Source organism: Scomber japonicus, chromosome 18 (assembly GCF_027409825.1).
Source record: "Scomber japonicus isolate fScoJap1 chromosome 18, fScoJap1.pri, whole genome shotgun sequence".
NCBI lineage: Eukaryota > Metazoa > Chordata > Actinopteri > Scombriformes > Scombridae > Scomber > Scomber japonicus.
The window spans coordinates 5,368,451-5,392,889 of record NC_070595.1 but is presented as its reverse complement, the minus strand read 5'-3'; the positions used below and the strand labels follow the sequence as shown (position 1 = coordinate 5,392,889).

The following is a 24,439-nucleotide window of genomic DNA, read 5'->3' as shown; positions in this document are numbered from 1 at the left end:
TCATGCCCCCCCCCCCCCCCCCCCCAATATCACATGTTGGTGATACGGTCTCCTGCCTGGTGGCTAAAAAAAATGACTACCAATGACTGCTTTGTTCCCGCCGCCTCGCAAGATGAATATTACAATGAAATAATAATGGCTTTGTTTTTCATGTTTTTACCAGATCAAGAATATTATCTGCCAACAAACATGAACCCAGATGATTTGCCTCAGCTGTATTTCTATATTAAAACGCTGCAACTTTTACTGCACTTTTTAGTGGAGACTTCATTCAAATCCAACAAATGAGATATCATTATACATATTTTGACATCCTGTTATTTTAAATACACCTCTCTGCCTCCGTAGCTGATATAATATCACTTATTAACACATTATTAGCTGCTGTGACGACATGTACGGAAGCAATATGCTGACAAAACTTGAAACTTTGTTTGGATGCTTTTTAAAGGACATCCACATGTTTTTACTAAATTGAAAATAATGTTTTTGTTAAGGTTAGATCAGGGGTGTCAAACATATGGCCCATGGGTCCAATCCGGACCTGGATTATTTTGCAGTATGAAATTTACAGAGAAGTAATTCCAATTTTTCGATAAAATGCATCTCTAATGCTATTCTCACACTCGTCATTCACAGGCAATAATGTCCAGCTGACGTGCAATGATATTCAGATTTGAAAGACAAATTCTCCTCAGTAGGCTCGGACATGAATCGTTTAATATTCTATTGCTGTTTATCTGTTCTGTAAATAAGATTTATTATAGTTATAAGTTATAATATCTCTTATATTATTCTAAGTAATGCAATGGTTTTACTGGTTCGGCTGTAGGTGGCTACAAGTAAACATTGTGTTTGACAGTGTTTTTTTTTTAAAGGAGTAATGCAGAGACTTTGTGTTCCACTGCTGTAAAGTTTAGGAATTGGCAGGAGGCACATTAAAAATAGCCAAAATGGACGCAGCAGTGGTGGTAAGTCAGGTTGTCCATTAATTGCAGGGTTGGTGGTTGAATCACTGAATGACACTGAGCCCTGATTCGCTCCCAGCGTGAGCACATGGGGGGGAAGAAAATGCTAGGCTTCACACAGACATGTCTGCCAAATGAATGTAATGTACCAGTAGGTAACTTTTGTCCCAGCTTTAACAAAAAAAAAAAAAAAATCTTTGACAGGCTGGTAGCTCTATATTTAGACACAAAATGATACTGTGTTTTTTTTTAAATTCCAAAATGGATGTGCAGCTTTGGTTTGGGGCTCCAGCATGGAGGCCGGTGCTTTCAGATGACTCACAGAGCCAGCCTGTCTGCTCCAACATGGTTTCACCATGACTGTCTGTCAGTCTGCAGCACCAGCACCAGCTCCATCTGCATTGTTTTTTACAAGCAGGAAGAGGAGAGCAAATCTGTAAAGCAAAAGAAAAGCATGTGTCATACTGTACATGAGAACAGCATGCAGTGAATCAATAATGTCAAAAAATCAAATCTAAAAGTGATTGAAATGTTGAATTAGTAGCTCTGTTCAGGCTTTCTTCTTTCATAGAACAAAGAACAATGGCCTCTTTCCAGAGCCGCTGTTTAGAACCAACATTCATCAAACAAAGAGGAAAGAGATCACTTCTACACCCACAGGTGCAGGAAGTAGACCAGAACGCAGTGTAGCAACACGTATAAGGTTTTATGTACATGAAGACAGCTGAGTGAAAGTGGGATGATTGTGTATGTTGAGCTAGTGGAGGATCCTGCTTATGAATAATATCTCGTTAAGGCCAGCGTACACTTGGAAATGACTAGTTATGACACACATGTTGTGTTCAAGTGTCAATTTTAGAAATGTTTGCCGGACCGCAGTAAGAAATTCTGAAACACCTGCAGTGTATCATTTAAAATAGCTGCGATCACACAGAATTACAGCCCTGTTTGACTTCCATAGATTGGCATTTTTTGTATTTATCTACTCTGGAGAAGATTTTTAAAAAGTTCAAATGATCTCTGTGTGAAAGAGCAAGTGAGTCAAAACTGAATGAAAAAGTCAAAGCTCCATTAACACTTTGAGTATAGAACAGAACAACTCTATCATTACACCAACACGTTTTAGCTTACAGTATTCATCAGGGTCAGGGTCATCATGAAACACAGTACAAACAGTGTTTTAATTAGTTAAAAAGAAGAACCCCCCCCCCTCCCAATTATGTACATCTAGTACCTATCTCGGTCTATTAATAAAGTTCTTCTATACTAAACATGTTGCTGGATCTTTCAGTTTTTTGGGACCCTTCTCCATGCACCTTGGAAATACATGAAGTTGTGCCAGATGCTAAAGATGTTTTCCTTAAGCATGCTTTAAATGAATCTGGTTTTAAAGGTCTTATATAATATATAGCGTTGATCGTACATGTGAAAAAAAGAGCTGAGAAGTTAAACTTGATCTTTTCCCTCACCTGTGCACACCTGGCTGATAGCTGTTGTTTCAGAAAGGTACAGAAATATAACTGCTTTAATACTACTACTAAAGCCAGTAAGACATAGTGTCCGCCACTTAAAGGACAGGTACACATTTTCCAAGTATGTCTAAAAAAACAACAGTTAGGTGTCCATATGAACTCTGAATCATTTACATCCACACTCAAATATTTTAGAATGAGAATGATCTGTGTATATCACGTGACCATTCGCATATAGTGTAAACAGGAAGTAGATTTACTACTTTGTGGTTAGTTAGTAGCAGAAAATGTCACAGAGGAAGAACATCAATGACTTTTTTTGAATTTCTTTGTTTGGATTGACTGAAGAGAGGGAACTGTTACTGAAACTAACACATGAGAATAAGGCCATCTCAACAGTGGGGGACATGGATTTGGAGTCATCGGGTGATAGGAAAGGACACATTATGACTGAAGAAGATCCAATCAGGAAGCAAACTGTTTTCGTGCTTTGAAAAGGTGGGAGTAGTGTGGACGGAAGGAGGGAACATAGCAGAAGTGATGTTTTCCTCTCTGTGATCGTTCCTCCTGTTCATACTGACTATTAAAAGATCTCCTTCAAATATTCTTTCAGTGGAAATGATGGAGGACAAAATCCACAGTGTGTCCACACAGTCATTTAAAAGTCTCTGATCAGCTTCTATTGTCCTTCATCAGTGTGAGTTAGTCATATCAAGTGATATCTGACACATTTACAGTCTTTTTACCATCAAATTCCCTCTTAGTGTTTCCTGTTGAGCTGTGGTGGAAGTATAGTAACAAAAAGACTTTGCTACTAAAAACACTGTAACGTTGAAACATAGAAGATGAAGATTTGACTCATTTGGATGCTGAAGCTTCATATTAGCTTCAGATCAACTTTTAGATACATGTTTACACAGAAGGAGGACTGTGGATTTGAACCTCCATCACTTTCATTATAAGTGCATTAAGAAGGAATCTTCTAATGGTCAGTATGAACAGGAGGAATGATTACACCAAGAAAAGAAAAACAGGTTAATTTAGGCTCCTGACTGTTTGTTTAAGACATTTGAAAAATGGTGAACTCATCCTTTAAATCTCCAGCTTTCTGCTCCTTTCCTATTAACTTTCCTCCCATGATTTTCCTCTCTTCTTCTTCTCCTTCTCCTTCCTCCACTGGGATTCTCAAAGAGTTAAAATGGAGGCTATGCCTGCTGGTCACATGTCTGACACACAGGCATGTGCTGTGGCCACGCGCCTACATACATGCACACACACATGAATGCGTACATGCGTACATATATGAGCTGCAGAGGAGAGAAGAAGCAAAGGGAAGGAGTCGTCCCCTCCCCCCTAAACCAGCGCTGTAGTGTGTTAAACCTCCCCTCTTCCCACCCACACACACACACACACACACAGGCATACTCCCTCCCTCCCTCCCTCTGTCCATCCTCTCCTCTCCCCTCTCAGAAGTGGGTGTGTGCAGGCCGGGGGTGTGCCATATCACATCCACTGCACTCGCTCACGTGGTCTGGAGGTATGTGTGTGTGTGTGTGTGTGTGGAGGGAGGTGTTGCAGTAGTTGTACATCGTGATGTCGGGTGGCAGTTCCAATGCTTTTCTTCAACCACGAATACTTAGTCTCATTCCAACAGTAGAAAACATTCTTTTTGGAAAGCAAAGGAACTAAACTTCTCGATCCTCCTCCTCTTCAAAAAATGACTGACAGCTACCATAAATATATTTTACTCCACTAAGGAGCTAAGTTTGACTACATTTTAACATATGAACAGACTTTAACACTCTGTATTTTAACAGTGTGAATAGTAAATCTTCAGTGTGTTGGTGGTGAGCTGGCAGGGAAACAGCTGGAACATCAGTCTAATGATATAATGGCTCTATTTTCTATAAGAAAGGCTCTGCTGCTGCTGCTGCTGCTGCTGCTGCTGCTGCTGCTGCTGCTGCTGCTGCTGCTGCTGCTGCTGCTCTCTTTGTCTCAGCCCAAACTCTCTGCTGAAACATAACATTTCCTGTCACCAGTTTTAAAATGTCCTAGATGATGATAAATTAGATTTTGATACATATTTTTTAACATTAGTTTCTGCGTCTTTGAATTGAAAGTTACATTTATTCAAGCATGCACTAATTTAAAGAAGAGTTTTTGATTCTTTTTGAAACGAAACAATTAGTAGATTAAAAGGAGCATGATTATACTGTTAATATATTTTCTAAATGATTTAACTGTAGGTTTTTTTCCCACATTTAAACATCCCAAGTTTGATTTTAAAATAAAAAGAAAGTTTTTGAGCTTTAACTATTTTTACACTGGTTTCCCATGCCTATTTTTTTTCCAGTATGTCACACTTCTAACATGTTTTTACTATATGTGTAAATATAGTAAACCTCTAAAGTTAAAGCTACTGTATAACTTCTTGTTTATAAATGTCTCATTATTAATATCTCTTAGAAATAAGTATAGAAATCCATGTTTGAGCCTTTTTAATCCACATCAGTTATATCACAGCAGATACAAAGGAAGCAATTTAGCTCTGAAACTTTTACACAGAACCATGAAGAAAAATCAGATTAAATATAGTTTAAACTTTCACTTTATTGATTCATGAAGTGAATAAAAATGCAGTAAAAATTTGCAGAAAACGGCAGAAAAACACTTCCAAAGTTTGAATTTAAGCGAGCCACACATTCCTGCGCAGACATATAACAGTTTACAGATGGTAAACAAAATTCAAACAAAGCTACAAAAATCATATGAATCATCACGAGTCATTTTTAAAGCTATGTGAGCAAACTTGCATGAAAGAGAGAGATAGAGAGAGAGAGAGAGAGAGAGAAAGAGGTGTGGTTGAAAGCTCTGGAAAAAAGCTAGAAAGTTCACCTTCAGTTCAAATTTTTATTTTTAATTTTTTTGGTCAAGCATGCAAACAATTTATAGTACCCTCTTTTATTCTGAAATGTAGCCAGGGGCCCCAAATGTGGTTTAAAGTGACAACAGTAGACTTTATTCTAGTATGATGTTCATATTAGTATTACTGTTATTATAACTGGACTCACAGCAATAGGCTATGTGATGTAATGATATTTTGATATACATACATACATACATACATATATTAATGTAAGGTATGTATTGTATTGTCAGTTAGAATGAGCCGCTCCTCACTGCAGGAACTAGAAGTCAGAAGTGTAGTGTGGAGCAGAGAGGAGCAGGATGACTCAGTCGGCCCTCTGCTGTTCAAAGCTGCAAACAAGGGAATGAAATCCAAGGAGGCGAGGTTTGTGTGTGTGTGTGTGTGTGTGTGTGTGTGTGTGTGTGTGTGTGTGGTTTAGAGACGGGCCCCTTTCCTTGCCGCTTTCCTATAGGCTGCTTTTGGTCCCGCCCCGTTCCTCGCCGATTCAAAACAAAGTCGAGGCTGACGTCACACGCACACACACACACATACATATGCACACACACACACACACAACGCTCTCATTTAGACAAAGCAGGAACTCCCTCCTTCCTTCCCTCCCGTCTTCCTTCTTCTCCCCCATTTTGTTTTTGAAGAGGGGGCTCCGAACCCCCGACCACCACCACCACCACCCAATGTCCACTTTCCATTCTCTCATTTCAGGAAGTAAACCCCCAAATAAATGCAACAACCTTAATTGTTTTGGCACAAGCGGTTGGCCTCATGCAGGGAGAAAGGACAGAGACTGTGCTGCTATAAAGGAGATGGAGCGTGGCTTTAAATTTGGACTTTTGATGACATAAATCTTTATAAAAAAAAATCATATTTAACCAACAGGAAATCATTAAAGAATGTGAGTTAGAAAATAAGACTTCATACATGCAAATTACAAAATACACCAACTGCTAATCAATGAATGAAGATTGGTTATTTGTGAGGATGTGTATCATTTTCAGTGTGTAGAATCTGATTCTAGAGGACAGTAGAATTTGGAGAATGATTAAAACTTTATTTATTTTCTATATTCTTCATCACACAATTGAGTTAATATTGTAGAAAAGTAAACCACGAGCTTAAATGACTGACTCTGTTTCACCTTCAAACATTCAAATATTTAACTGATCTGAAGCTTCATCAAGTGTCACTTTTATGACTCTTTGACTGAATTTGAAAAATATGTTTTTCTGCATATTGTCTGAAATCTAAGGGTATCAAAAAAAAAACCTCCTCAATTTAGCACATGACAGCAAAAATTCAGCTGTGACCCGCCACAGGAGGTAAAGCTGCTACGTTAAAAATAAATTCTGCATACCAGTTAGTGTTTTTTATTTCACCTTTTTTCATTACACATCAAAAAAAGGATAGACAGGTTTGAATTCCTGAGATTCATCACAGCTTGTTTTTTTAACAGATTGCCTGACTTATGAGGTAATTAAAATATTAGAAAACTAAACAAAAAAAAATCTAATGTATAAAAAAAGTATAAGATGACATCATTTCTAAGGTCTTAATTCTTAAAGTAACATGACTGATTTTAGTTTTTCTTATTCATATAAATTTGTCAGTAGTCTTCAGAATTCCTTAAAATAAACTTATTATACCTTTTCAGGAATATTAATCCCATGAATCGGTTATTTGTGAATATTTATGAGCGTTAATTACTTTTAATGAAATACACAGATGTACTAAATTAACTAAAATGTCATTTTCGTGTTAGTTTAAAAATCTAAATGATCACAAACGTATCTGTCATGTTTGAACAGTTAATTTCAAACCAATATTTGAAAATGTGACACACACTTCCTTTCAGACTTGATATAATTAGCTGGATTTTAAACATGTATTCATTTATGTACCTGTTATTCTGGCTTTCTTATTCTAGTGTTGGGATGATGGTGTAGTCAAACCATGAAGATTTATTGAAAAAGACTTCAATTTAAAGTCGTCTAAAGAGCATTCAAATATGTGTAAATCTGTCCATTTGCAGTTCAGTTTTTAATCTTTGAAAGATAAGTTTAAAAATAGTTTAATGTTTTTTTTAAATGTTTTCTGACTGTTAAAGAATCCGTTTATCTTTGTCATTCTTGGTTTTTGATTAAGCATGAGTTCTCTTCCTCTTTGCCAGTTTCTACTATTTTTCCACTTTAATAAAAGGCCTGACAAAAGTACTGGAAGGTTGGAATAATTAGTAAAATACTATTTATTATTTTTGCTTATCAGAATGATTAATAATTGCCTCAGGACTCTGATATCTTCTGTGAAAGATAAAGCAGTTTCCTTTTGTCTGAAACGTGTTAACCACATTCAGTATCTCATGTAGGAAACATGGATTCATTTTATTTCCATATTAACATTTTAGTTAGGTGAGGATTGTGTGAGTGCAGAAATTAACTGTCACCTTGTTGCTTTAATGAAGACGTTTGATTTATGTTGAGACCAAACTGACCAACTTAAAAATGAGAAGAATGTCCCTTTACCTATTCCTGTCATTAAATGACACTGACTGGTATTCATCTTAACATATTTACATGTGCTTACTCAGTTAAACCCAGTTTGCTTCAGCCGCCATATTGCAGTAACGTCCTGCTTTAAGTTAATTCGGCTTTATGTTGTCTTTATCACAGCTGGGGATAAGACACAAAGACACGTAATTAGCCGTCAATTTTGACTTGAGAACGTGGCACTGCGTCGTAGCTTATTAATCTGTTTTTAACCGACACTCGTTTGACTTTTTTTTTTCTCTGCCACATCACAGCTTTTGTCGGTAGAGTCTGCAAATTGGAAACAAATGTAGTCCTGAGAAAGGCTGCGGGTTTAATTCAGTGTTAAGCAGTAGGAGTGGTCATATAGTAACCTAGTTTACACGTATTCATTCCACGAGCTTTCTTTACCTGCCTATGGAAAGCGACGCTGCTTTTGCGGCCGTTGTTAAAAGCAACGTGGGGAAACCCGACACTTATATTCTCTAAGTAAAATAGCGTATCTTATGTTTCTTCTCTTCTCTGCTGATATACTACCACCAAACGCCCATGTTGTATTTCAGGCGTGAGCACATTCTATAGTATAACCCCCTCCTCCCTCTTTTCTCTCTCTCTCTCCTCGCGCAGCCCCTCCCTTCCCTCGCGCGCCGCTGTAGTAACTCCCGAGTAGTTTTTACGCACTTTATGAATGGAGAGACGCGCTCGTGCTTCTCTTACTCTAGCGCTCAGGCAGATGGTGCGTGCACGCGCAAAAAATGAACGAGCCAGCAAACGAGGTAGAAGGTGCGTCCACCTAATTAAAGAGAATTGTGTAAGTTGTAACATAAACTGTGCCCGACTCTGTGTTTGATACTGTTAACAGAAGCTGTGGAGACGTTTATCTCAGGCTCCACCTGGAGACTCCTAATGATATATATAGCTGTAAGACGCGCGTGCCTTTGTGCGCACACGTAGGGAGGTGTGTCACAGCTTGAACGGCGTGAATGTTACAACTTATTTTTTTCGTTACACTACAACTGTGACTTCTATCTATATATATCTCTATCTGCCAAACAGTCATTGTGGCAGCTGTGAGGTAAAACAGATGGTTCGGATGAAGGCATTATTGTGAGGGGACCCACAGCCCAACACGCCGCCTGCATGGTCCCATGTTCATGTAATGGCGCATGTGGGCTGGTCGCCCCCCTCCTCTCATGTGCTGTATGTGCTCCGTTCTGGTGAAGCCTCCCACGTCATGTGACTGCACATTCATTGTAGTAAATGGGCGTTGTCTGGTCAAGATGGCTGCTTACTGGCTCTCACATGTATGTGGGCTATTTATGTATGTAGCCTATGTATGTGTGTGTGAGTGAGAGACTCAGGGAGAGGAGGGGGTGGTTGGGTGTGTGAGAGAGATGGCGTGTTGTTGAAGCAGAAAATGTGGCTTTTTTGCACATCTGTCTTTGCGGGAACAGCTTCCAACCGACACTGGCAACATGTCACTCGGTGGTAAACTAATAAATGTTAATGGGAGCATTATCAAGTCTTTTTACCCAGCTTTCCACATGTTCTACTACCCACCACCTATTAGGCTGTTTATCGCTCGGATGTGCTGCTATATTAACTTTAAACTCTACTTTCGCCACGGCCGCTGTTTCGTTGTGTCTGGTGATTTTGACGTAGGTGTTCTCCTAATTGTTGTTTAATCCTTTTTAAATACATCCTCACTTGTGTCCAATATTTAAGTTACGCTAACCATTTATACAAGTTAAATTCTAGTTTAGAAGACTCATTCACCTCTCATTACGTATCTTGTGATGTGAGAAAGTCACCAGTTAACACGGTCACAATTTGAACTGAAACACCACACGGAGGTTTATCAGTTTATCACACAAGAAAACGCAGTTTGTAACCTTCAGACGGTTACCGCCCTGCTCTGAGCTGATTCTAATGATTCGCCACTTACCAAACATCACCTATCCGCCATTAATTGTTTGCTTAACCGTCTTTTGCAACAATGTTGTAAGTGAGCTACAGTGTATCCACTTCCACAGTTTGCTTCCTCTCGTGTCCTTTCTACTTTCACAGCAGTGACATATAATCTGTAATAAAACTGTATTGTTGTGTTTAAATATCACCCTGGTGGCTGTAATGTCAGAATTTGACTCTTTGGCCTTTTTTCAGGGTAAATGTTGGCTCCGTAACGCCTTAATAAAACGGTCAACAACGTAAAGCGTATGCGTCGTAAGGCTACGCAAACATAAAATTCAAGTTTTAAAATGTTCCGTTAGTAAATGAGAACCACAGACTCATTACACTGCCTTCCTGCGGGCCTGCTGCTGCTCCCCCCGCCCAGCAGTAGTCCTTAACATGAAATGGCTATAGGCACCACAAAATGGCGAGCAGTGAGGGAGGGGAGGAGGGGGGAGGTGCAACACAGCTCAGGAAAGAGCTGCTGAAGGTGTGAGTACCTCAGAAGCTGCTCCTCTCAATTAACGGGCCTCCGTAGGTGGAGAATGTAAAGACATGAAGGAAGTTATCTATCATTTCATTATGTTAACAGTAATTACGTAAACTCCATATCATCTAACGTTCAATATCAAGACAGGTCTATGAGCTGCGCCCTGAATGACACAATTGGGCAGATCTGGTTTTTCTCTTAATTTATACCCGCCAGCGACTCTTCTCGCGCTGACAACGTCACATTATTACCCGCGGGGTGGATTCATTTCAAATTGTAAAAAAAAGAAAGAAAAAAAAAAAGTCGCTTCAATTACATAACAGCCGAGGCTGAATCAGTTCCACCTACTCAAAATGGAGACCCTCGCCTCCTCAAAATGGAGGCCTGCCGCACGGAGCTGCAGGCGGGGTCAGAGTGGAGAACAGAGCCTGAACTTTGACCCATACTGTTGCACCCCCCTACCCTAAATGAATTCCACAACCGAGGCCTCCCTCTCTCTAACATGTCGCCCACCCTTTTGTTAAATAGTAACTTCTCTCACACCGTCTCTTGTACAGCAGTAGACTAAACACTTATATTCCACTACTGAGAGTGCACAGCGTGAGAGAGGGACGCAAATCGTGCGCGCGCATTTTCTAATCTATTATTTTCCACTTGTGCGCGCGTACGTGACCCTTAAAAATCCTCAAACATATAAACATCAGTCTTTTATATCATTGCGTGCGTTTATTACTGACGGCATCAGTATTTCTGCCGAGAATCCGCAAGTCAAGCAATTAGTCTTAATGTGATAATCTATAATCAATAGTAAGAATCATTATTATGGCATATTATAAAATTATATTGAAAATGATTACCAGAAACAGTCAATACTTTTTTACTGCAAATGTAAGTCTCCAAGGGAGCAAATGATAGATTTTTATTTCTTTTTTCTGTTTCATTCCTCCTTTTTTCCATTTTATATAAATATATTAAACCATGATAAACAGAATCATGAAGGCAAGATAATACAATAAAGTGATAGTAGCTCAGCCATATTCATGATTTTTACACACACACACACACACACACACACACACACATACATATATAAATATTTTATACTTGAGTGCCTTTGCAGATAGTACCAGAGCTGTCAGCTCATGGTGGCATCAGTAAGTCTTGATTGGACAGTATTCACTCTTAAGTAGAGTTTAGTGGGCCAATGGGATTGCAGTGAGAGCCAGCGAAATGACCTTTCCCCTATAAATCTTGGCCAATCGTGGGGTGATGACAGCTATGACAGAGTAACACACACTCTCTCTCTCTCTCTTTCTTTTTCTGTCCCTCTCTCTATGTATTGTTCCCCAATATTAACGATTTGAAAGGCAGGAGCATGTGTCACCTTAAATACGATTAGCTTACATGTGATGTGGTATGTGGTGGCTTAGAGGAGAGGATGCAGGTGCAGCAGCTGAATTAGTAATGCTGCTATTCCCTGTAGCTGTCAAAGTGTCCTTGGGCAAGGCATTTAGCAGAGCTCTGATTGGCTGGGGTCGCACGGGGCAGCTCCCAGGTGGCACGATATGGAGCTGTGAATGCTGGAAAAATGGTGGCTGGTGCAAAGCAAAGCAATATCCCAAAAATGAAAGGTTGAGTGTGTCCAAACTGACTCTGAAAATACATTTATTCCTTTTCTTATTTTTCTTCTTAATAATAAAGTATTTTGTTAAATTAAAATCACACTAAGAGACATGAACAAATGAGCAGATGGCAGAGGTGGTCAACAAAGCCAGCTGTGCCATCTCTGGTGTGAGAGGAAGTCACTTCTTTTTTACTTTGACATCTAACGGCTGTGACATCAGCTGTCAGAACACCATAGAAAGCAGCGCACCAGCTCTCTGCCCCATGTCATATATATATATATATATTTATATATTTATATTTATATTTTAAAAAACTCTCACACTTGAATTTCTACACATTTACTACAGTCACATTCACCGACTGAACCACTCCGCTCAAGGTTGGCCGGCATGAAATCTCTTCTTCCAGCTTTTCTTCCCCTTGTCTCTCTCTCTTTCTCTCACTACTTTTCTTTTTTTTTTTTTTTTTTTTGCTGCTGCTCTCTGTCTCTTCTCTACCTCCTCCCTCCGACCCCGCTGCCATCCCCTCCTACTCGTTTTCCACTTTCCGTCCTCTTCCTTGCCCCTGCTGTCTATTTAAAGCTCTCATACAGTGTTACATTCACTGTGGAGGGGGGGGGGGGGACTCCAGGGGAAGAGGGAGGGAGGGAGGGGTGGAAGTGATAGAAAGTGGTAGAAGGGAAGACAGACGATAGATAGGAGACTATTGGACACGCTTTGGACATGAAGGGGAAAAAGATTGGAGGCAGTGCAGCGATGAATTTATTGTACACACTTTCAATTCACATTTAAAAAAGAAAAAGAAAAAGATGAATTCGGTGGATGTTTCCTTTAACTATTGTGAGTATTCAGCAGGGGGCGCAATAAGATCACCTATAAAAGAGTTCTAACAACCCTCCTGTACCTCCGGGGTCATTTCAGTGCATTATTGCTGCTTTATGAAGAAAATAAATAATTGAATCAACATTGTCTTATAAGAAGGTAGATGAAAAGTGACTAAAATAACACTTTTTAAAATAAAACAAGCTTTTACATCTTACATCTTGACCCTTTCTTCACCTGATCTTAACTCTCCTCCTCTTCCTCCTCCTCCCTGCACCAATATCCATTCATGCAGCATCTAATTTAGCTCATTTATCCGATCCCGCTTTGAAACATCCACCTCAGCAGTTCGGACGCAATAGCAAAGTGATGACGGTTGGGGAGGGGGGAGGGGGAAGGGGGGGGGGGGGCTGGGATAGTGTTGGGCAGGCGGAGTCAGGAAGGAAGGACAGGTAGTTGGGGTGTAGTGTGGAATGTTGGTCAGATGATGGTGTTTTGCTTGCTTCTGCCCACTTCTGCTCCTCACCATTAGCAATGAAAAATTCATCTGTGATTTTATGCTGGCTTGATAGCGCTTATAAAATATTAAACCCCCCCCCCCCATCCCTTCACTTCTTCTGCAGCTTCGTGCTGCGTTTGAGTGCAAGCTGTGTCGCAGGTAATGGCTACACCGGACACCGCGCTCTCTAAATGTGCTTCATGTGCTTTACTAAACTAGAATTACAGAACAGAGCAGTACAAATCTCTGTTAAAGGGGAATTTTCTTTCTATTTCTTTTTCTTTTCTATTTTTATTTATTTGAGGATGTGTGTCACTATTTCTATCTTTTTGGTGCTGCTTCAGTTCACTCTTAAGTTTTGTGTGTTCTCTTCTCAAACGTATACATCCATCACAATACAAAACCAGTACTGTTTATTGGTCAGTGACAAAGATTGGTAAGATGAGCAATTCAAAAATATCTGAATCTGTTTTAAAAGCAGCATCAGGTTTGTTAAAATGTACATTTAGTATTTTTGTTGGTTTTATATCATTTGAAATGACATTTGCACCAAGAAAGACTGAATGCTCCTGAAAATGTCAGATGGTGTAACCACAAAATAATGATAAATATTCACATTTTATCCACCTACAGTGTATTTAAGTGGACTTATACTAATAATAACTTTATTAAAAAATGATTCCCCATATTAAATGTAATATTTAGAAACATTGTATTCCATTAGCTTTATTTAATATAAAAGTTATAATGTAAGATCATGCCACACTAGTTGATATGGTGTTTTATTGAGAATTTAGTGTTTTTAAGCAAAGTTCATGCTGGATACACAGTTTATTTTCAAATTTTAACCCCTTTAAATTTGACTGAACCACATAGAAACCAAAAATTGTCATTGACTCTTATATATTTAATAGCTAAACAGCCATCTATGTGTGCCAGTTATCACATGATACACTCATTCAGCACAATATATCACAACTGGGCTGACTTCAGAGCTTTCAGTCACCAGTAAAGGGAGCTCATTGTGCTGAAAGCTGACTGTTAGTAATAATGATGGTTTAATACAATCAGCTCAGCTTGATTCGGTGTCAAAGATGCTTTCACAGGTACGCCAAACACTCTGATTCTACTATTTAATAGCCATTAAGGAGTCTGTGGTCCTCACATGTGGTTGCCTGTATGGAAACTATGGCTGAGAATGAAAAACTACATATGTATTTGTGCTTAGACCTTCTATAGAAAAGACTTGTGGTAGCTATTTGATACCTTATCTCAATTAGACCTCAAAACATTGATGGAGTTGTGTCGGCATGGTTTCGTTGTCATGGAGTCGTCCTACAAACCACATTGTGTAATGCAAGTAGTCTCATTCAACATTGAGCACCTCCCAAGTGTGATGAAATGAGTTTTGATAGGCATTGGTAGAAGCATCTACCTCTTGAGCCAGACTCCACTGTGATTATGTCATGCATGGAAGATAAACAGTCCTCATCTTTAAACTGTGACTGACAGGAAAACAGAAGGTTGCCTTGGGCTGATCTCAAACCACGTGGCCCACTCTCTCCCTAGCTCTGTTTATTGAGTCTGTTATGCTGATTTGTTTAGTCTGGTCCTGAGATGCTGCGGTTTTTATCGTGTTGTTTGTTGGTTAAGGTCACTTGAGACCCTCGCAGACGGCTGCTAATGCCCCGATGCAGCGAAACTGTGGATAAAAGGCTTTGCAATGTATCGACGAGCGCTCGTGTAGCAGTCAGCTGGAACAGTTTGTACACACTTTGTTTTCCTTTTTACTGTTTAAATGTTTGTCTGGTGTCAAAGAGTCAGACTGGTCCAGCTGCATCATCTTGACATGAATATGAAGCCAGTTATCTGAAGGCTGTAAGTTAACTGACTGATTGTTTTCATGCAGCAGATTATTCAGTTTAGTCATTCTCAATGTGAAAATAAAGACGCTACATTGTAATAGTTCTCTCTTACTGTTGAGCCATCACTATTTCTTTTCCTGGCATGCTAACGACTTTCCAAATATCTGTTGCATCAATATTAATTCATATTTACCTGATTAAACAAGAAGATATTAGTCAACACCTTCCATCTGGGTTGCATACGCTCGGCTGGTAAAGATGTCAGTCAAACCTGTCAAAGTTGCTTTTTTTGGCATTTAAACTCCCACTGGGAACAGTAAAACTGCCAACACACACACACTCACACACACACACACATTATGTCCCATTTTCATAATCTTATTTGATCTAAAAGTTTGGATGGTTGTGTGGCTGTGAATGGCATCATGCCCACATTGATGCGGGTGTTATTATATGAATGTGTGTACTGCTCTACTAGACTGCTGGGAACAGTTTTCATTGACTTTTCAGCTCATAATCTGTCTCTGTCTGACTCTCTCAGATTTAATCAGCTTAAAAGAAGGACTACTGCTAACTGTACTGTAACACACACACACACACACACACACACACACACACACAGTCACACAGTTTCCCAGAAACTTTCATGTTAGCATTGTACTCATTAAGCTACACAACACCAAGTGGATGGATGTAGATGTTTATAGGAAAGGCAGTAAACCACAGTGAGCTGCTGCCACTGCTGTACTGTGCATTCACTGTGGGCAACATGATCAATAAGTCACCAGAGGTCCATTCATGGCATCAGTTATTACAACAGAAGAATATGCATCTTGAGCAATGTAAGACCTTTAAGTTGTCTTTAACTTCTGTTGAATCCTAATATGCTGAAAAAGACATATATCTCATAGGGCCCAACAGATACTGGATTTGTATACTTTTATACTGACGCCTTAAGACTTTACTAACTAAGACTCAGCAAATGAACAACAGCATCACCTGTAGCGTGAGTGCCCTGTTAATATACCTGAGAGCAGTCCCCAACTAATCAAATGGGGTCACAATGTTAATATTGGGGAAGTAGAAGGGTCTCGTTGATTGGTTGACACTGGACAACAATCTGGCGCAATTAGTCTTGCAGTGGCACCTTGCGTGGAAGTGGTGATTAGCAATTAGCTCCATATCTTGATGTCACAGTTGTAATGAGTGCATATCACCCTGCAGATCATTAGGTAGGAGATTGTCTTGTTTTGAAAAGGTGTTGGACAAACCCCCAACATGATTAGAGTTAGGGGTAGTAGGATGGATGCTGATATTGATTTCCTTTTTAAAAGATCATTTGACATATTTAGCCTACATGTTTTGCAGTGAGATTGAATTCCTAACAAAGGGTTCAGTTTTTTTCCAGAGCTTTATGAAAAGCAACCCTAATTATTTTAGATAATCATCACACTCAATATCTAGCCACATTTGTCTCTAGGTCAAAGTTCTGGCTGTACAGGGGTATGGTTCCACATCATTTAGTCATTCCTCTATTTTTTCTTATGCCTTCTTATTTGTCTCCTTCCTAACTCATCCCTGGTTTCCTCTTTTCAGTGTGTTCTCCTCTCCCTGATAGTCATTTAGGGTCACGTTGCTTTTTATCTGGATATGAAAGTGTGGGGCACAAACCCAAACATGCCTCACTGTGGTCCCAGGGCCCCCTCTGTCTGGTCTTAAGAGCTCTGACCCTTGGCCTTTGACCCTCCTAGAGGCAAAGCCTTTCCTCCTCTACCCTCCTCCTCCTTCTTGAGGACCACACTCTTTCCATTCTCTTGCTTCTTTTCTTCCTTCTCCTCCTCTTTCTCTCTGCTCCTTTGTTCTGCTGGAGGCTGGAGCTGAGCATTGATTTAATGCCTTCACAGCTGAGGGAACCTCAACAACTCCAGTTTTTACATTGGAACTCGGACATTTTCAGGCTTCATTGGCAGTGTGTTTCCGTCACTGCGTATCAACAATGAGTCAGGGCCACGATTTGAGACCAGGTTTCTTTTTTGTTTCGCTCTTCTATATTTTGTACAATCAACAATAAGAAAATAAGCAATTTCATTTGAATTAAAAGTTCCTGCTTCAAGGAGGTATCGATGCACCCGATACAAATATGTACATTAATGTAAACATTTAGAAGTAGTGTTTATTTAGTGAAGACCTCAGGTTGACAGAGGATGGGAGAACAACTGGACAGACACTCCCCCCCCCCCCCCCCACCCTGTAAATAGAAGATATATGTGTATTATTTGAAAAGACAATAGATGAGTGAAAGAGCGGGTAAGCAAATGTAAAGCATTTTGTTTTGTTGTCTGTCCACCCGCCCATCCATCTTCCTTGCCCGCCCATTACTAACCTGTTGCCATGGTTTCAGCCAACGGTGTAGGCCACCGGTTGGCAGGCGGCGACAGTAGGGGTCAAATAAGTTCACTGATGGTGGCTTGATGGGGGTGGGGATATGTGTGTGTGGTTGGATGGGGGGTAACGAACTAGAGTGATGGTATGAAATGGTGCTGGAGAGGATAATTGGGTAGTTGATGTGTTGATAAGATGGAACTTTGCATGTGTGGGGTGGGGGTGGGGCATCATGAAGGTTTTGGTGTGTATAATGGTAGTTACACATGTGTTGGTGTAGTGAAGGGGTCAGTTGTTCTATGTGTTTGGAAGGTTGGGGGGTGGAGTGATATAGACTGTCCGAGCATTGATCGTGGATCAAAGGGTTTTATCATTTTTTTGGGCGGTTGGGGGATGTCAGGTATTTTGGATGCACAAAAGACTATTCATCTGTGCTGGAGCCTCCTGGGGATTTGGGTGGAGCTTAGTGTGGGAGGTAGAGATGGTGGGGGGTTGGTTGTTGTTGAGGTTTAGGTCTTTGATGCTCAGTTGGTGGTGTGCAGGGTTAGATAAGGAGTGGTAAAGATGGGATCACCATAGTGAAGGCCCACAGCAGAATAGTTTATAGGTCCTCAATATAAGCAACTTCAGTCAGGAGGCCTGAAGGTGTATCACAAAGCAACAGATGGTAATAATCCTGTGTAGGGATGGATATCAAGAACCTTTACAAAGTGTCAGATTCTTGAGTCATCAATTAGAAACAGCTCTGTTCCAAACACTGATTTAGCACCAGAACGCACCTTCCTGGTGCTTGATATCATGGTGGGACATGAAGTAGATACCAGGGGTACTCACACACTGAATCAGAACTTCCTTTACTTTATTGACATTTCGACCAACTACAGGTCTTCCACAGGCAAATGGTGGGACCTGAACCACGGCACACAGAAAAAGAAAATTGATTTGGTTTCCTTCAGTAAGACAATGTAGCTTTCAGCTCCCCGAAATTAAGCAACTTAAATAAATACTATAGAATCCATATGTACTTTTCACCTTATCAAATGGAGAGTGATTTTAAAAAAAATGCTATAGAAACAATAAATCTCTAACCTATAAAACCCTTTTGGACCTCTTTTCTTGCAATGGAACAGTCCCAGAATTCTCAAGGAAAACACGAGAACTGAACCCTGAGAAGGTTGCAAGAAAACGAAGGAGGCTTTGTATTACTAATGTATTGAAAGCGGAAGGGGGGAGGAGGGACAGTCATGTGCAGCAGAGAAGCGGTTAAAGATGAGAAACAGCCCGGAAAAAACATACACAAAGAACCGGTTCTAGCGATAACAGCAAGCGCACAGAACACACCTGCTCACAACCTTACACAAACATGTTTACTGGCAGAAATACAGGATTAAGATGCAGTTGCACACCATACATGCGACTGCCACCCCTTCTATTCAGCACTCCACCCTTCCCCCACCATGTGTGGGCGGTTGAGCAGGACGTCGTCCCACTGCTTTGCTGTTGATTTGGTGGTTTTCTCCAGCAACTGGAGCTCAAGGCCACTAATAGTAGTCTACAGCAGCTGGACTGTCATGTCAGATGTGGCACATTGGGGAAATAGACACCCCTTCCGTCCTCTCCACCCCCACCTACAGAGATGGTTTGATAGTCAGACTCAGAATCTTTATAACAGACTAGAACAAAATGTTTCTAGCAGTTTCTCTGCTCAGAGATAGTGGTACAGATGGTGCAGGGATATCAGGACCTTATGGGCAATGTGTCGAGATGATACAAGGCTATCTCCATGGCAAAGAGGCAAAGTGCCTACCAGACTCATACACAACAGCTCCATCTGTGATTGGTTAAAATTGCACAACATGGTTTGTTTCAAACTACTTCTAGTGAAATCTTGAGAGAAAATTTAGTCATCAATGTAGGCGAACAAGCCAACAGTGTTGGCTCTTCCTGAATGGATTTTCAAAGCCTGGCTGGCCCTGACCTTTGACAATTTATGGTGAAATATGAACGTTTCTTAGCTGGAAACAACCAAAGTGTTGCGCTCATTTAAAACTACCATGGATACCAGTGTTAATGACTTGTGTGTGTGTGTGTGTGTGTGTGTATATATATATATATATATATATATATATATATATATATATATATATATATATATATATATATATATATATATATATATATACTTAAAGTCCAACAAATACTGTCTGCACTGCATCATGTGACCTGTGACAGTTCAATTTGATTCCAAAATACTTGATTGAGTCCTCGAGACGAAGTACACATATGAGTGCATTCACACACACTGCACAGATAGATCATGTAGATTTGGTACTGTACAGTTTGGGATTTGTGAGATACTTGGATATAATTGTAATGTCTGAGAGGTTTCCATGATGTGTGATCGATTGGTTTTAGGCTGAACTTTGGTGGAGGGTTCACACTTCATCAGAGATTTCTAACCCCTTTCAGACTGTAACAATGACCCTGGTCCAGTAGAACCTGGGTGTCCTGTCAGTTTGAAGGTGCTGAGATGGGGTTAGTGTTAGCAACCCTAGAATGAGTTTTAGCCTGTGGGAGTTTTAACCTTTTTCTAAGGTGGATAAAGAAATGTTGCACCAAAAATAAAAGCAACATTTCATTGAGCACTTTTACTGAGGTGAAAACACAAAAAACATGATGGACATCCAGCAGAGGTGATGGATGTTGCGTTAGTACACCATATAGATTTAGTGTTCGTACTAAAGGAGGTGACTTCAAACAGACTCTTCCTCTCTGCACTTGTTTGTCTCTCAGGACACGTTCTGACTTCATTCAGCGGCCCCGTCTGCCTTTCACCCCCTCTCATCCGGGGAAGTGTTACACCTGTCAGCAGTGTCCACTTCCAAAACACACACACACACACACATGCACAGAGAGTATTTGGCTGCTGAGACACTTGTCTTTCTGTTTGGAGATTCTTTTTTTTCTCCCCGACTTCCTAACATCCTCTCCTTCTTTTTCTCTCCGCAGGACCAGGAAGCTGCAGATCAGAAACATTCCACCTCACCTGCAGTGGGAGGTGAGTTCCTATTTCCTCTTTTATTTTTCTTGCTGGGATCATTTACAAGCATGTCACATTCCCGCCACCCACAAAATCTTCACTCCCTATTTTAAATCAGTTGTCTTTCATATATGGGCCTTGTCTGTCTAGGCTCTAAAAAACAATATTTGCTCAGATATGACATTTCACTGCTGCTCTAATGACCCATAATGTCGTTAGAGTCCTTTCGGAGTCTCTAAGTGGTGTTTTTGGGAGTTCGGCTTAACCAAATCATATATAAAACAATCTAGTATACTCAAGTCCATTGTTATCATTAGATCACTTGGGTTCAGCCTTGTGTTTCCCATTTCAGACATGCATTCATCAGCCTCTCAATAAGCACCCTGAACGCTTTTATAAAAGCCAGAGTAGTGGAGTGCCCTTGTGATGGAGTAGTAAGAGCACATGCCATGTAATTGCAGCGTCCCTGGTTCGAATCCGGCCAGGGACTTATGCTGCAGGTCATTCCCCTCTCTCTCTCTCCCTGTTTCCTGTCGGCCTCTATGCCAGTTACTATATAAAAAGCCCAAAAATAAATCTTACAAAAAAAGAAGAGACATTCCTGTGACTTTCATTACATAATACCTGTGAATTGAAAGCTGTTAAATTCATGCAAGAAATACATATAGAGAGAGAAATTAGTGTCTTGTTTCACCTTCTAACATCATTGTAATCAATTTAATATTTCATCCTATCTTACTGGGCAACACTGTGAAAAAAAGCCAACTTTAATGCATTGAGGAGTCCAATCAGATCAGGCTATAGAAATGATTTTTTTGAATATCTAGCAAAATGTTTCACACACACACGCACGCGCAGAATGTTAGTAAATAGGAATTACGAGAGTAATGAGAGTTCCAGCTGGACATTGAGTGTCATTCAGTGCAAGTTCATGTCAAATGTTATAAAGCTGGCAGCAGAATTTGCTTCCTAATAACATAAAATGATGAAACTGATGTGAAAAGGTGTCAGTGGATTCACTGTGAGGAATGACGGAGTGTCACTTGTGTTCACAGCAGTCATTAATTAAAGCTTCAACAGCAAAATACATTTCAAATCCATCAGTGATGTGAACAAACAAATCTCCTCCCAAATATCACATGAGCATTGTGTCTTTCTGTTAATGTCCTGTCACACCTGAATCAAAGCTTTAGGCCACATTAATGTTAAATACACTTGGGTCTGAATGACAAAAAGGAACCAAGACCTTGGTGTCTCAGAGAAGACAAGGATCGTGACTATATCAAAAAGGGCTCAAGAACATTCACATTTTATTTTAGACATGTCATGTTTTGGGCCTGTGTGTAAATTAGGAAATGCTAAGGTGCTGCATTTTTAATTTGAGAGGGAAAAAAAGAAGTTTTTGTGCAACTGAAACACATTTTTTGTTTGTTGTTGCAATTAAAAAAATTCTCTTTATTCACATTTAATGTCATTCATTGAAAGCCTTACGCGCTCCAGTATTATGTAACGTTTGACCATATCTGGTGATTGTGCATATTTTATGGCATATCTACTCCATGAAAGCTTCAACAATTAATCATTCAATCAACCTTTATTCATACAGCACTTTTCATACAGGTTAATGTATTCAAAGTGCTACACAGTTGAAAAAAAGTCTATATATAAAAACTCCACATGGTTCTAAAACCTCAGAGAGGCATGAGGAGGCTATTTTGGATGTTTACTGGCGTTACCAAATATAGATATTCGGCTGATAAAGGGATGAAGAGATGGACACCTGTTATTCTTTACCTTAAGACTTCCATTCTTTATGTGATGTTTGGACCTATTGTGTCTATTTTGACCATATGCAGCATTAATATTGTAGTATGTAGCCTACATATGTGTGGAATGAAGCCCAACCTTAAGGTGATTTTGTTCTGTGGTTCTATCACGTTTGTTTTGTGTCCATGTGGTTTAGTCAAATATAAAGGGGTTAAAATGTGAAAATAAACGTATGAATAACTTACACACATTCTCTTTTTGTGGACCCAGCATAAAGTTTCTGCTTTTAATCCATTTTCAGAGAATATATTAGAGGATTATGGCAAAAATGTTTAAGTGGTGTAACCATAAAAACTTTGTACCAAATAATTCAACTTGCTTAAAAATTGCTTAGAAATTCTCAATAAAACATCATACAACGTTTGGCATGATCTTACACTATAACTTTTATATTAAATAAAGGTAATGGAATACAATTGTTCTAAATATTACATTTAATCTGGAGAATCATGGAGATCAGGAAGCATTTCAGTTTTTTTTAAATGAAGTCATTATTAGTATAAGTCCACTTAAATACACTGTAGGTGGATAAAATATTTAATATTGATCATTATTTTGTGGTTACACCATTTGACATTTTCAGGAGCATTCAGTCTTACTTTTGGTAAATGGTATAAATGTCATTTCAAATGATATAAAAACCAACAAAAATACTAAACGTATATTTTAACAAACCTGATGCTGCTTTTAAAACTATTCTTTAACATATTTGCTGAATTTCTCATCTTGCCAACCCTTATTTATCACTGACCCGTTCACTGTTAAAATTGCCTCTTAATGTTTATGAATGGTAAATTCATAAATTGGTGATTAAGGATTCATCACCAGAAGTCAGACGTTTTCCGCTGCAGTGAGCAGACCTGAGCAACTTGAATCTGCAACTGTTTTTTGGTTCAGAGAGTCTCAATTAGTCTTCAACTTCAAAACAGTCCACAACAAAAATGGCTCTGTGCAGCTGATGAAGTGAAGCCTGACTGTTTGTCACATTAAAGTCACAGTCAAACCTTGTGATTGTGAAGCAGAGGGAAAAGAAAGAAGGAAGGAAGGAGGCAGAGTGAGAGTTTGGAGCTAATAGAAGCCGACTGACAGCGTGAAGTAAAGACTCCTCCACTCCTCCACACTGTGAGGTTTGGATAATGCCATCCAGACTGACCTCACTACAAATATTTGCACCACTTGAAGCATGTGTTTGTGTGTGTATGTGTGTGTGTGTGTGTGTGTGGGTGTGGGTGTTTATGGGTGTTTATGGGTCATATTTGCTGACTGTGAATCACGAGAACCACAAAACTCCACCAGTCACTCTTAGCTTCTGTCGCTTTGCAGCTGATAGATAATTCTTAATGAGTGCCTGGCCATTAGAATCCACATTAACTAATAGTCACATATTGATCAACACACGGGGCTGACTGCTGTAAGCCCTAACCTATCGATTGTGCTGATTGTTGCAGTTATGTCGCTGAATGTCAAGCACCAGCTACTGTAACGTTTAACAACCGCAGGAACCTGATTGGGCGGCGGCACAGAGAGAGCGCCCAGGGCCTCCGTGTGATTGTCAACATGTGTACACATTAACCACGGTACAACACTACAGTCTAAGCTGCAGGCAGGATTACATGCACATTCAGTTCAGTGTGAAGTGCTGCAGAGTACAGCATGATAAAATATTAAAACATAAGAAATAAGGACCTTCAGAGTTCATGTGTGGCCTTGATGAGTGCAGCGTTCACCAGCATCACAAGATGTTTCTCACTACATGGAGTTTGGATAGTGGTTGTAGAATTGTATAGATTCCTGATAACTTTTAGGAGTCCTTGTAAGGTCTCGGCTTGTTTTACCTGCTGCTGTTCCCGAGGTCAAGAACACACTTCAGCTTTGATAAATCGTATTAACATGAATAATTTTGTGTTTTTGTTACAGCTGTGTTCTTGCTGTGATTACTAGTTAAAACAAACCTTTAACAACATCAGAAAACGTATTGTTACAAAATAATCTTAACCTCCAATTAACTACCAATAAGCCAAATTGAAGCAATAAGACATTTTTTGATTAAT

General features: G+C 39.7%; 1 protein-coding gene across 1 annotated transcript in view; it reads left to right on the top strand.

Moving 5' to 3' along the window:
* The window catches only part of igf2bp1 (insulin-like growth factor 2 mRNA binding protein 1), a 56,166-nt gene that overhangs the window by 19,638 nt on the left and 12,089 nt on the right, over nucleotides 1–24,439 (top strand). Inside the window, exon 3 of the mRNA XM_053339124.1 lies at nucleotides 20,531–20,579. Coding sequence (XP_053195099.1) covers nucleotides 20,531–20,579 — 49 coding nt within the window. The remainder of the gene's footprint in view (nucleotides 1–20,530; nucleotides 20,580–24,439) is intronic.